Source organism: Eriocheir sinensis, chromosome 31, assembly GCF_024679095.1.
Source record: "Eriocheir sinensis breed Jianghai 21 chromosome 31, ASM2467909v1, whole genome shotgun sequence".
NCBI lineage: Eukaryota > Metazoa > Arthropoda > Malacostraca > Decapoda > Varunidae > Eriocheir > Eriocheir sinensis.
Window position 1 is genome coordinate 3,587,739 of NC_066539.1, and position 13,437 is coordinate 3,601,175.

General features: G+C 49.9%; 1 protein-coding gene across 1 annotated transcript in view; it reads left to right on the top strand.

The window, feature by feature from the left end:
* LOC127005805 (tyrosine-protein kinase Btk29A-like) overlaps positions 1-13,437 on the top strand; it is a 72,728-nt gene that overhangs the window by 37,215 nt on the left and 22,076 nt on the right. Inside the window, exon 2 of the mRNA XM_050874927.1 lies at positions 12,933-12,988. Coding sequence (XP_050730884.1) covers positions 12,980-12,988 — 9 coding nt within the window. The 5' untranslated portion in view covers positions 12,933-12,979. The remainder of the gene's footprint in view (positions 1-12,932; positions 12,989-13,437) is intronic.

A 13,437-nucleotide genomic window follows, 5' to 3' on the forward strand; every position in this document is an offset into this window, starting at 1 on the left:
AACACACACACACACACACACACACACACACACACACACACACACACACATATATATGGTGCTGTGTTAACGGGGCTGTATGGGGGTCGAGTTGTGTTGGGAAGGGAGGGTGAGGGGTGTTGGGGAGGGGGGAGAGGGGTGCTGGGAAAGGGGGGTGATTGGTGTCGGGGAGAGGGGTGAGTGTCGAGGGGGAGAGGGTAATAGGGAAGGGGAGTGGGGGCTGCGTGGGGTGTGACACGGAGGGGCTGCTGTGTCCGCGTCTCGCCTGGCTGGCCACGGCATGTCTTCCGCTTAGCCAAGGGTTTTATTATTTGCTTTTTACTCTCCCCCATGGCGACGCTCAGACGAGGATGGTTGATATCTGTGTTACCATCTGACATCGATCCGGCAGTCTGTCTGTTTTCCGTCCGGGCCTGTCCATTCATCTCTCTCTCTCTGTCCTGCATTTGATGGGGAAGGTGTATACTTGTTAATTGTGTGGGGAAGGTGTATACTTGTTAATTGTGTGGGGAAGGTGTATACTTGTTAATTGTGTGGGGAAGGTGTATACTTGTTAATTGTGTGGGGAAGGTGTATACTTGTTAATTGTGTGGGGAAGGTGTATACTTGTTAATTGTGTGGGGAAGGTGTATACTTGTTAATTGTAGCTCTCTTAGTTTACTTAAAATACATCCTGGTTAATATTTACTCGTCTTACGTCAGTGGCTTGATATTATGGCGTTGGTAGAATAGAGCTTACCATTTATATAGCGAGCGTAACTTTAAAACATTTATATGCAAATCAAACAACATATGCACCGTACAGTGGACCCAACTACTCTATGCTCTACTTGTTTTGGTGTGTTCTGTTTCACTCTTCAATATATTTTGCTTGTGGCTGACCTACTAACCTCATTGTCTGTTGTGTCTACTCTAAACCAATCTCAATGTGAAAGGGTAATTACAAACCTCGGTATTAATTATCATTTTTCATCATTATGTAGTGTCCCAAAGAACGTTACTTTTATTGATTGGAGAGAGAGAGAGAGAGAGAGAGAGAGAGAGAGAGAGAGAGAGAGAGAGAGAGAGAGAGAACCATCACGTAATTTCCTCAAACCCGGAGATCGGACAAGGCCTCGAAATCGCCTTCTGAGTAAACCCCTGCGGCGTGTGTCCTTGTGCTGGCGGTGAAGGACGGGCCGAGGCGAGGCGAGGCTAGGCGGCGCTGATAAACACTTCACTACATAAACCCATCATCCCCTCTTACTGCGCCCTTACGTAGAAGTGTTGGGGCGTCGACCGTAGGGCTGCTGAAAGGGTTTGAAGTGAGACTGGTGAAGGCATTTTAGATGAACTGCACAATAGCTCGTTGGTCCGTATTCTGAGACGCTTTCGGCTCTCATGACATGTTTTCAAAGTTCACGAAGGACATTAGTCGGGTTCTCGTGTTTTTATTATTGTTTTTTATTACATTCATGGTGCAGAAACCTTGTCAGACTATCATTAGGCTCATAAAAAATAATCCACGGAAATCCCCACAACCCCTACGAAAGCCTTATCGAATTTTTTTTTTCTTTTTTTTTCATGGTGCAGAAACCTTGTCAGACTATCATTAGGCTCATAAAAAATAATCCACGGAAATCCCCACAACCTCTACGATAGCCTTATCAAATGTGAGTATGTATGTAAGTCCTGAAATGTTTGAGAGTATAATAGGCCGTTTGATCATGGGAGCACAGAGGCAAGATTCAGTTTCCCGCGAACAAACACTCCAGAAAACTAATCCCTTCCGCCTTCATTTTACGTGCCCTGAAAATGCCTGATGCGTCGATTACAGTGTGCTTCAAATATTTGTGTACATGTGCTGTTATCTCATGGGGGCACCGAGGCAAGATTCAGTTTCCCGCGAACAAACACTCCAGAAAACTAATCCCTTCCCCCCTTCATTTTACGTGCCCTGAAAATGCCTGATGCGTCGATTACAGTGTGCTTCAAATATTTGTGTACACGGGCTGTTATCTCATGGGGGCACCGAGGCAAGATTCAGTTTCCTGCGGACAAACACTCCAAAAACTTAATCCTCCCCAGTTTTACGTGCCTCGAGAATGCCGATGCTTCGAGTGTATCGGTGGCAAAGGGGACAGAGGGTAAGTTTAAAGGGGCAATTACACTGGGCAAATTTTCCATGGATCTTCAGTCAAACCACGATCTCCGCTGGCGTGGTTCTCATATTTCCGTGGTTTTCTGACGTGTCCACGATCTTCCAAAGCTACGGTAGATTTCAACGAAGGACGACGGTATTACTCACCATCATCATCAGCAGCAGCAATAACAAGAAACAAATGAGAACCACGCCAGCGGAAATCGTGGTTTGACTGAAGATCCACGGAAGATTTGTCCACTGTAATAGCCCCTTAAGGAAAATTTAACGTAACAGTACAGTAGGTCTTTTATTTGCCCAGTAAATGCTGATGCGTTGAATGTAGTGTTGGCGGAGGGAACTGAGGTTGGGTGAAGGAAATCTATCGTAACATTGCAGTAACTCGCGATTTCTTGTGGAAGAGCAAGATTCGATGTTTCAGAAGCGTCTCGACTCGTGGTTTGTCTCGCCCGTTACCCTTGCCGTTAGATGTCGCTCCTGGTTGTTGTCTCAGCCGCTCCGCCGGTCAGCCAGCAACGCGCCGCTCTCCACCGCCCCATCGCCGCCATGTCTGCCCCACAAAACATCGGGAGGGACATAACGGGGCGGCTGCCCGTGTTTACAATATTTACGTGTTTAGCATTCATCGCACACCCACCTGCCGAGACGCACCATGATCAAGTAAGATGATAAGAGGGAGACAATCACCACGATGACTATCAGTGATGCATTAGGCCTTGATGTGTGGGGAGGAAAGAAGAGGGGGGAGTGGAGTGTATGTGTGTGTGTGTGTGTGTCGCTGAGTACGTGCTTGTTCGGCGTGTCTCCTGCCAAGATATATGTTCTTGTGTAGCCATTTGTTTAACTTAGTGACGGGAAGACGTCGGCAGAGTAAATGAGGGGATAGAGAGAGGCGAGTTTCACTTTAGCTGTTAGCGGAAGGAGACACTAAAAAAAATAGATGCTGGTAAAAGATTTGAGGATATTTTGATTATTCTCTGTTGTTGCATTGTAAGTATTGGTAAAAAAAGGATGATATTTTAGTTTATGTATAAAATTAAGGTAACTTTAGGTTTTGAGGGAATTTTTTTAGTGTCGGTTTGTTGCAGATGATGGATTAGTACGGCTTCCATCCATCTTAATCAACAACTGAAGCATTATTCCTTTGTTCATCCATTGGAGTTTATTATAGTCTGATCGAAGACCCGAACGTACATAGAGCTGGGCATGGAGGGCTAAGGAACAGCTGGTGACAAAAACAAACACGAGTCACTTGGAGGGGAGGACACGACAAAGAAAACTGATGGGAGACGAGGACGGGAAGCAGATCAGGACGAGGATTAGGACAGTTAGGGCGAGTTCTTACGATTACCTTGTTAGCAATCCTGTGTTTAGTGTCGTCAACAGACCCCCTCGTTCTACATGATTGGCGCCCTCTACCTTCCCTCGGGGCATGGCAAGGAGGAGGAGAAGAGGAAGATGATGAGGAAAGGAGGAAGAAGTGGAGGAAGAGAAAGAGGAAGAAGTAGAGGAAAATAAAGAAGAGTTGAGATGAGGAGAAAAAGAATAGAAGAGAAAGAGGAGGAGGATGAGAGAAGGAGGAAGGGGAAGAAGTGGAGGAAGAGAAAGAGGAGGAGGAGGCAGAGAACTTACCCACTGTTATATTTTTCTGGCGGGGATTAGAGAAGCGACTACGCAGCAAAAATTAACAGTGCCTTGGATGCAAATTACCCAGAAAGTTGCGGATCTGACGAGAACGACTTCGGGGGGCAACAAGTTTACAAGGCCTGTGCATAATGGAAGTGTTTAGGGGGTGGGGGATTGGGTAAGGGGGGGGACTGCGGGGAGGGGGGTAGAAAGTTCGGGGCAGGCAAGGGATTTTTATATGGTAGTTTTAGGGTGCTTCAAAATTAGGGCTGAACGAGAGAGAGAGAGAGAGAGAGAGCATACGGTACTACTTTACATATATATTAGTTCTTGTTATATTTTTTTCCCCCGCGAGACATGTGTTGCTCAGTCCCTTGTGGCCGAAAACACCGCCGCTCACTGATGTCTTGATCTGCTTATTCACGCTGCTTTGAAACTCTCCCCTCCCCTTCTCCTCCTCCAACCCCCCCTCCCCTCTCCTCCTCTCTCCTCCTCGCCTCCTTTACCCTGCACGTTCCCCCTCCCCTCCTCCCCTTGTTTGTCACTCCCCACTTCAACCTTTCCCCCTCCCATGCTCTCTCCCTTGTCCTTCTTCCTCCCCTATCCCCTCCTGCCTCTCCTTGTCACCCCTCCGCCCCCACCCCACCCCCTCATCCCCGCCTGACGTCAGTACCAGCAAGGCGTCAGCTGATAAGAGAAAGGAGTGGATGTTAGTAAAAGTAAAGTAAAATAAAGTTAGGGGCATATGCCATAGCTGCGCGTGGCCTCCGTGCTAATCTCCGTCACTAGTAAAAGAGGATTTGATAATTAGTAAAGTATAAGTTGCCGGGTATGTTATGAGGGTTGGGTAATGAGCATTGAAGGGTAGTAATAGTTGTGAGATCCTTGGCTGTCGAAGGGACTGAATAGTGATTAGATAATTTTATGTTGGTGATGGTGGTGATTGTTGTTTGTGATGCGGAGTCTTCTTTTAATGTGCTGAACGTGACATTGTGAGTGGTAGGTAGGCAAAGGGTGGTAAGGTACATACGTAGAGGTGAAGGTAGGTAGGTAGGTAATGGGTGGAAAAGGTAGGTAATTAAAGGGTATAGAGGATAGGTAGGTGAGAGAGAGAGAGAGAGAGAGAGAGAGAGAGAGAGAGAGAGAGAGAGAGAGAGAGAATTATTACTAACGTTGGTATTTGAAAAGTCCATCTCCTGTCCACATTATTAGTCCTTCCAGTGTGTGTTTTGTCCGCTGAGCAAGTTGAGGCGACCCTGAGACACGAGACGGGGAGGAGAGGCAAAACGAAGGGGTTGTGGAAGGTAATCATATGGGTGAGGGGCATGAAAGAGGTGGCGAAGGTGAGTTTGAAGAGAGCCGCTCAGTGGATGTGGGAATAAAAGGAATAGTAGAGGGGTATCGAAGGGGAGGAGAGTGGATAAAAGAGGTGTGGGTTAAAAAAAAAGGGGGGATGGAGGAGGTAAAGAAGGATAGTGGTGGGGAATGAGAGGGGTGTGGAAGGGGTGGGAGATAATGGCTGGTGGAGGGGAAGGAGAGGGATGGTGGAGAGATGTTGAAAAGTGGAAGATAAAAAATGGGGTTGGAGGAGATTTGACAGGTGGAGGGAGGGGATGAAGAGGGATGGAGAATAGATGTTAAAGGGATGGGAGATTAAAATGGGTAGTGGAAAGGAACGAAGGGAATGGGGAGGGGGAAAAGGGGTGGTGGAGAGTCGTTGAGGGGTGGGAGATGAAAATGGGTAGTTGAGAGGAATGAAGGGAATGGGAGGGGGAAAGGGGGTGGTGGAGAGTCGTTGAGAGATGGGAGATGAAAATGGGGGTGGAAGGGAATAGAAAAAAATAAAGATGGGAGTAAATAAAGAAAATGAAAAAAGAAAAACAAAGATGAAAGAGGTATAGACGGAGTAAAGAAGGGGTGGGCGCCGCAGACCAAGCGTGACTCCCGGCTATTAATTACTGTAGTCGTGTCTGTTTTCTGAAGTTGATTGGCCGAGAACTGACATGGAAGGAGACGGAGACGAGGGAGAAAAAATGTGTTGGTAGTTATTCCTGGTAGTAGGGGGAAGTGCTCTCTCGCTCTCGTTCTTGTTCTCGTTATCACTCGTTTTCGCTCTCATTCACACACACACACACACACACACACACACACACACACACACACACACACACACACACACACACACACACACACCTTAGGCCTCAAGGATGAACATGGAGGTGTCGTGTTTGTGGGCCGCGTGACAAACCAGAGTGACTTGCTCGGCGGCGCGGCACTTCCAGGCATAACGGGGAAGAGCTGTCGCGCTGCCTTGGCCTTGATGCCGCCGCGGTGACGCTCTCGTAATGAAGGGGCCGAAGGGAGACGCGGACCTGCCCTCGCCCTCCCCTCGACGCTCCCGTAAGATGGAACGTCTGTCTGCTGTCACGGCCGCAAGGTGTCGCTTCTGTTGACAATAAACGAGGGGGTCCCAGGCAAGATTGAGCGGTGTTGAGGGGAAGCGTGTGTAATATAGTGAGTTTTAGGCCTCCTCTCCCTTCTATAGGCTCCCCCTCACGCAGTTACCTAACTCGTCCTCCAACATATCTTAAACTCAGACTTCCCTCACTCCCTAGGGCCTAATTTTGTTACCATGTCTCTCTCCTCCCTTAGTATGTCGCCCCTCTGCCTTCTCTACCATATTTCCTCCACTTCCACAAGTATAACGAACTTCCCACTTCCTAGGCCCTTTTTGTCACCTGTGTCTCCGTCGTCCTTCAAAATGCCGGTCCTCTGCCTCCCTGTACCACGCTTCCATCTCTTTCTAACTTAAACTTCGGGCTTCCCTCACTCCCTAGGCCCTCATTCTGTCACCTATATCTCCGTCCTCCTTCAGTATTCCGCGCCTCTGCATCCCTCTACCACGCTTCCATCTCTTTCTCACTTGAACTTGGGCTTCCCTCACTCCCTAGGTCCTCATTCTGTCACTGCATACCTCCATCCTCCTTCAGTACGCCGCTCTTCTGCTTCTGTAACACGCTTCGTCTCTGCCTAACCCAACGCAGCGCTATCGCCTTCAGCACCGCCTTCGCCTGCAGCCCCTGGTGGAGTCTCGTCATTAATCTTCGCTCCATTTGTAACGATTATCCCCCGCTTCGAATCCGCCAAGACGTTCAACGCCCACCCCATCAATTTTACCCTCGCTCGTATCTTTAAACATGGCTGCCGTCGTGTTCGGGGCAAGGAAACACCGACTCTCACCCCGGCCGCCCCGCCATCACGCGTGTCCTAAGGGGAGGTTATCGAGCTACTGGCAATCACATTCTTCCAGTCTATTAGTCTTGATATTCCCCCTCATCATTGCTATTTGGCTTTTGTCACCCTGCTCGCCTTGCCTGTCTCTACCTTACCACGCACGCCGTTGCCTCTGTTCCTCGCCGCTCCATGGGAAGTTAAAGGGGAGTATAAAGATAAGCTGTAAAGACGTGGGGATCAACAGAACAAAGCCCGTATTCTTAAACACAGCGGCCCCTCTGTTCCACTCTGTTTGCCCGTTGAAGAGAGACTCGTGGAAGGTGCTGGGAATCACATGGACTCTTTTTTTGCCTCTAGTGATAGCTTGACCCTCTTTTTTCGCCTCTAGTGATAGGATTACCCGACCTCTGCACCATGAACGGAAAAAATCACCCATCAAAACCCGATAAGTCTTCTCTGTGGCCTTGGGAAATCATAATAAAGGGAGCTCTGTACGTTTGATAATATGAAGCCAAGTCTCTTCGATGCGGAACACGAGGCGCCCCACCCGTGCGGCTCTTCCCCCTATAAGCACGTCGGTCCACTCTGTCCCTCCCTCCCTCCGCCTCTGTTTGCCTACCGCTGTTTGCATCAAGTGGCTTCCCTCCATTAGAGACGCCCGCATTGCTCCACCCTTACCTTGCCTTACCTTGCCCTCTCCAGCCCTCCCCGCCCTTCCCCTCCCGCCCCGCCCCACCAAAACACACACAACATTGCTAATCCGACTAATGGTAATAGGAAAAAAAATCCTGCAGACAAACAAAGACACGCACAATCATACTTAAGACGCAGCACATATAGACAGCTAAACAGGATCCCGAGCTGCGACGAACGTGTCTTGTGTATCCGGATCATGACAAAACACAAAAACGCTTCATTACCATAAGCACATACAGCTGCTTAAAAGTGCTCCCGAGACGTGGTTGGGAGAAGAGGAGGGAGGCGAGGCAGGCAGGAAGAGGCTCGGGGTGGTATTCATACGTTGGTATTATAAGACACGCTCGCTTCTCACATCAGCTATTTCTAAAGGTCACAGAGGGGGTCAGTCGGGTTCTAATGAGTGTTTCTTCAGGTTCATGGTACAGAAGAAGACTCACACTACCACCAGGGCCATAAAACTACCCTTGGAAATGCCCACCACAACTACGAAAGCCTTGTCAAATATGTGTTCTTGGGCTGCGATTTGTCTTGTAATACGACCCTACAGACCCTTCCACCTCTCACCTCGACTATTTCCGAAGGCCAAAAAGGAGATCAGTTGGGACCTCGTGAGTGTCTCTTTAAGCTCACGGTACAGAAGAAGGGTCAAACTACCACCAGGGTCATGAGACTACCCCCGGAAATGTCCAAAACTCAACGAATACCGCGTCAAATATGTGTGCTTGGGCGCCGAAATGTATAAGAATATGACCCTCGGCCCTGCTGGTGCATCGGGAAGCTGACGCCGCCCCGAGAAAGCCACGAAGACCCCATCAACGTGTATCGCGATCGCTCACTCCGCCACTAATGACTGCTATCAGGGAGGAAGGTCGTGACCCCGCGTGCTGCTGGGAGAGGCGGGGCAGGCAGGAGGCAGGTGGCTGGTGCACTTGAGGCAGGTGAATGAAGCTTTTGCCTGAAGGGAGGTTAAGTTAATGTAGATGGGGGAAGATTGAGGCGTGCTACTGGGAAATTAAGGCAGGTGAAGGGACCGTGATGGAGGTGTTAGCAGGCTCCGGGGCAGGTGGGGGAAGGTGGTGTGTGCGGCGACCCTCCGACCCTGGCGCGTGGAGAGTGGAATACACAATGTTAAAAGTAGTTGAATAATGGATTGTATGTTGTAAAGGTCACAGTTTCTCTTTTCTCCCATTTCTCTCTCTCTCTCTTTTTTGTCACTTCCTACACCTTATTTGGTAAGGCAGAAATGGAACGTTTAGGTTTCACTTTTCATGTCATGTCGATTCAGACCATTTAGTCTTGACCACGGGGTCTGTGTGATCTGAAAATCTATGTAAATCTATTTCAAAATCAGGTAAGGTGTATCGAGCGAGGGTCGGGGCCAGCACGGCACATTAGTGTCAGAACACGTCTCGGACCAGCGGCGGGCTTGGTGGAGGCAGCCCCGTGCTTACAAAGGCTGGGTGTGGCTCCGGAATGACAACTCGTTAAGAACTCCCGGGCCGGCCGGTTAGCCACACCAGCGTGCGATGGCGGGGGTGGTCTTGCTTAACCCTGACCTGGATGGAGGCGCTAAGAAGGCTGAGACTCATCAATGGTCTGAACCAGGGGAGGAAATGTGGTTGAGGGTGGAGGTGGGGGTCGATGGGTATTGGAGGTGGGTGTGGGTGTGGGTGAATTAGTATTGCGTATCGGCTTCCACTCCGCCCCGTCAGTTGGACTTGCCTTGGGTATTCCAGCCCTCAGTGGCTTCATTACTAAGGTTTTCTTGATAAATGGCTCGCTGATGGTGCTCACAGTTGGGTTCAGGTGGAGGACGAGGGACGCATGAGGGCCAGCAAGTGATTAGCTTTGCAGGGCCACGCCAAGGTTCGGCCGGCGTGCGAGTGCTTTAGTCCGGGGCCTCATCCAAGGGAGATGGACGGGCCGACGATTGCTGCTTCATTCACGGAAAGTGGCGTTCGTCTGGGCTAAGTGGCTCTTAGTCGCGCTAATGTAAACGTTCACTTTGTGATATACGAGAACTCCTAAGAGAGGCTGAGCGTTGATGGGAACATGTATGCTTCCTGGACGCTCCACTCCCTGTCGCAGACCTTGTAAAGCAACACCCTGTCTTTGAGGCGCGCCGCTGCACCGTTCTGAAGGGAAACAGATGGGGTCCCATACCGTGAATGTGTTATTGCTGGGTGGAGTGATGGAAAGGAGGGAGGGAAAGAGGCCATCAGGTTCCCACGGCGCATTACACCCACACTGCTGGGAGTCTTGTGGTTTGCGAGGGTGTATTTATAGAGCGTTGCCGTCCCTCTGGCGGTGGCTTAGTAGAGCGTGGCAGGTTATTACCGCTGAGTGTGGGCTGGACGGGGTTTGGCAAATCCTCTGTGTGTTTATTTGCTGCTTATGGTTATGTTGGCAGTAATGGCGGCAGAGGAAAGGAGGTGGAAGATGTTTGCTGCATTGCTGACTGCCGTGAATTGTAAATTTTATTTTTAAAGGTAACAATTTTTCAACTATAGCTTCAACTTGGAGTGAGGGACGACGATACCAACTGTATCACCACAAGAAAGGATTCATTTAACTTGAGTGTTTGCTCGAAGGCCGGAGAGTCGCCGCAGAAATGACGAGTCATGTTGGACACGAAGAACGTGAGATGGTGCAGCGGTCCGGGGTCATTTCTTAGATGGAGCGTCGAGTGGCCTCTAGACCGCGGATCGAGCATCGAAAAATCACTTCGCGGCCGCTTCCGGCAGAGTGATAGATGTGGCTATAGATAGATAGGGATATAAGGATAGAGAGATAGCTCGTTAAAGGAGGAAGCGTCGGAGGAACAGAGGAACTGTACCGACAATTCCCTCAGTCACCTAACCTTCCCCAGGGTGCCTACACGGTCTTGACAGATTTTTACATAGCCGGCTGGTGATGCCAATAATTTTCCAACGCCTCCTCATCAAAACGTGTGTGTGTGTGTGTGTGTGTGTGTGTGTGTGTGTGTGTGTGTGTGTGTGTGTGTGTGTGTGTGTGTGTGTGTGTGTGTGTGTGTGTGTGTGTGTGTGTGTGTGTGTGTAGCGACAGCGACGACGAAAAGTAAGTTTCTCGTAAGATGTGAGACAAAGCTAAAAGAAGAAAAAGGTCGTGTCTTCGGGAGTTCCCGGCTGTGCCTCGTCAACAGCGTCAGGTGCCCAAGCCCGGCGCCACGACCCTCGCCATCCGCTGCACGGCCCCTTCCTTCGCCGCTTCCTGTGCCGCCGCTCGCTTGTCAGCCGCCTTTGTCAAACTGCCTCCGTCGGACTTTGAGGATGTTTATTCATGTTGTTGCCGCCGCTAACGACCACCACACGCCGCGTCCAGGGTTGAGTGGCGCCTCGTCCCCTGCACCCTTGGCGGCGGCGTGGCTTATGCCCGCCTTAATTCTCAAACGCTTTCGGCTCTCAGCAAATCTTTCCAACAAAGGAGATTAGTTGGTACTCATGGGTGTTTTTTTTTTTATATTCATGGTGCAGAACCCTTGTCAGACTATCACTAGGCTCATAAAACTATCCATGGAAATACCCACAATTGCTACGAAAGCCTTATCAAATGTGAGTGTGTAAGCTCCGAAATGTTTGAGAGTATAGCGCCTTACCCTCTTGTGGCGATGTTGCTTCTTGTTGTGGCTCATTTCTCCTCCGCCTCGGCTCATGCGTCGCCCCACACGTCGGCCGTTATGCGTCCCTGTGTGGCGATGACCGTCGACAAATTTGATCCGCTTCTGGTTGGCGGCGCGGCTTTGTCTCGGAAAGGGAAGGACATCATTTCGGATTTAGTCGCCCGCACACGTCGGGAGCTCGCCTTGTAAGCCCTCCCTCAGCCCGACACACGAACACATGCGGTACTGCAGCGCCACCCAGAGCTGTGAGAACACAAAGGGAGAAGAGTAAGAGGAAGAGAATGGAAAAGAAAAGAAACATTGGGAAGAGGAAAAGGAAAATGGGGAGGAGGGGGAGAAGAGGAGGAGGAGAATGGGAAAGAAGAGGAGAATGGGAAAGAAGAGGAGAATGAGGAACAGGAGGAGGAGGAGGAGAATGGGGAAGAGGAGGAGGAGGAGAATGGGAAAGAAGAGGAGAATGGGAAAGAAGAGGAGAATGAGGAACAGGAGGAGGAGGAGGAGAATGGAGAAGAGGAGGAGAATGAGGAAGAGGAGGAGGAGGAGAATGGGAAAGAGGAGGAGGAGGAGAATGGGAAAGAGGAGGAGGAGGAGGAGAATTAGGAAGAGGTGCATGGGGAGAAGACGGGGAAAGGGGAAAAGAAGGAGAAGGGAGGAAAAGAGGGAAGAAGAGGAGAATGGGAAAGTGAAGAGTGAAGAAGATGAATAGGGAAAAGGGGAAAAGGAGAAGCGGAAGGAAAGACAAGGAACAGGACTACAACAAGACATCAAAGTCACATCGGGTTTTGCATTCCGTGGTGCCACCAAAGCCTCGACATCGGCGGGAAAGTAAAACAGTCGTCCGCCCGCAAATGCCAACACTTGCCGTCCACGTAACCGAAGCACCGCGCTGGGCCAATTAATCCACCTCGTTACCTCGCAGTCTCATATGCAATGCAGAATGAGTTGCCAGGGGGAGTGTTGGGGGTGTGGGTGGATGGGTATGTGGTGGGAGGGGAAGGGGGTCAAGTGTTGTGTAGTGTGGTGTCTGTGTGTGCGAGGAACGAAAATGGAAAGGTAATACATATGACCTACATGACCTCACCATCTTTGTGTGTGTGTGTGTGTGTGTGTGTGTGTGTGTGTGTGTGTGTGTGCGTGGCTGCGTGTGTACATTCATCGGCCACTTGCAGACTCCTTATGTTCATATAGATGTCTTAAAGGGATTACTTGACTCTGCCTAAGGAAATTGCGATTATCGGGTGCATAGTAAAGGATGCAGAAAGCTAAAGAAAGGAAGAGGGGGAGGAAAATGGAGAAGGGGAAGAGGAAAATGGGAAAGAGAGGGAGGAAAATGGGGAAAAGGAGCTAGGAGGAGAATAAGAAAATGAAATACTAAACTCCAAGGAAGGGAAGGAAGGAAAGGAACTATTGCAGTAGTAGAGTAGCGGGCTTTTTTTTATTATTATTTCATTTTTTTGTGCCCTTGAGCTGCCTCCTTTGTTGTAAAAAAAAAATTGACTGGTTTGTGTTGAGATGGAAGGGAGGGTTGTGTGTGCGTTGGTTGGTTTTGATCAGCACTGGACAATGTTATTAACTTTTCTTTTTCTTCCGCAGGTCACCCGACGCCCAGCCCGACCCCCCCGAACGGCCCCTTCACAGACATGATGCCGGTGAGTGGCTGTGTGTGTCGGTGTGTCTGTATGTTTGTGTATGTCTGAGTTTTTTGTTTGTTTTACCAGGAATGAGACGCTTCCGATTTTAGTTCCAATTCTTCACTTTCTTCATCAATAAAACATGTGCATAGAAGTCTTGTGGAGGGTAGAAACACACACACACACACACACCACACCACACCACACCACACCACACACACACACACACACACACACACACACACACACACACACACACACACACACACGTCATAGGTCGCGCGGAAAGTACAATATGACCCGGCCGTATAATTGGAAGGGGAGGGGCGGGAAAAGGGTTGGCAGTGGACGAGGGGAGAGGGGAGAGGAGGCAGTCGAGGGGGAGGGGAAGGGGAGGTGGGGTGGGTGAGGTGGTGTTGCAGTCGCCCTCCCCCCCCTCCTCCCCTCCCTCCTCCCCTCATGTGACT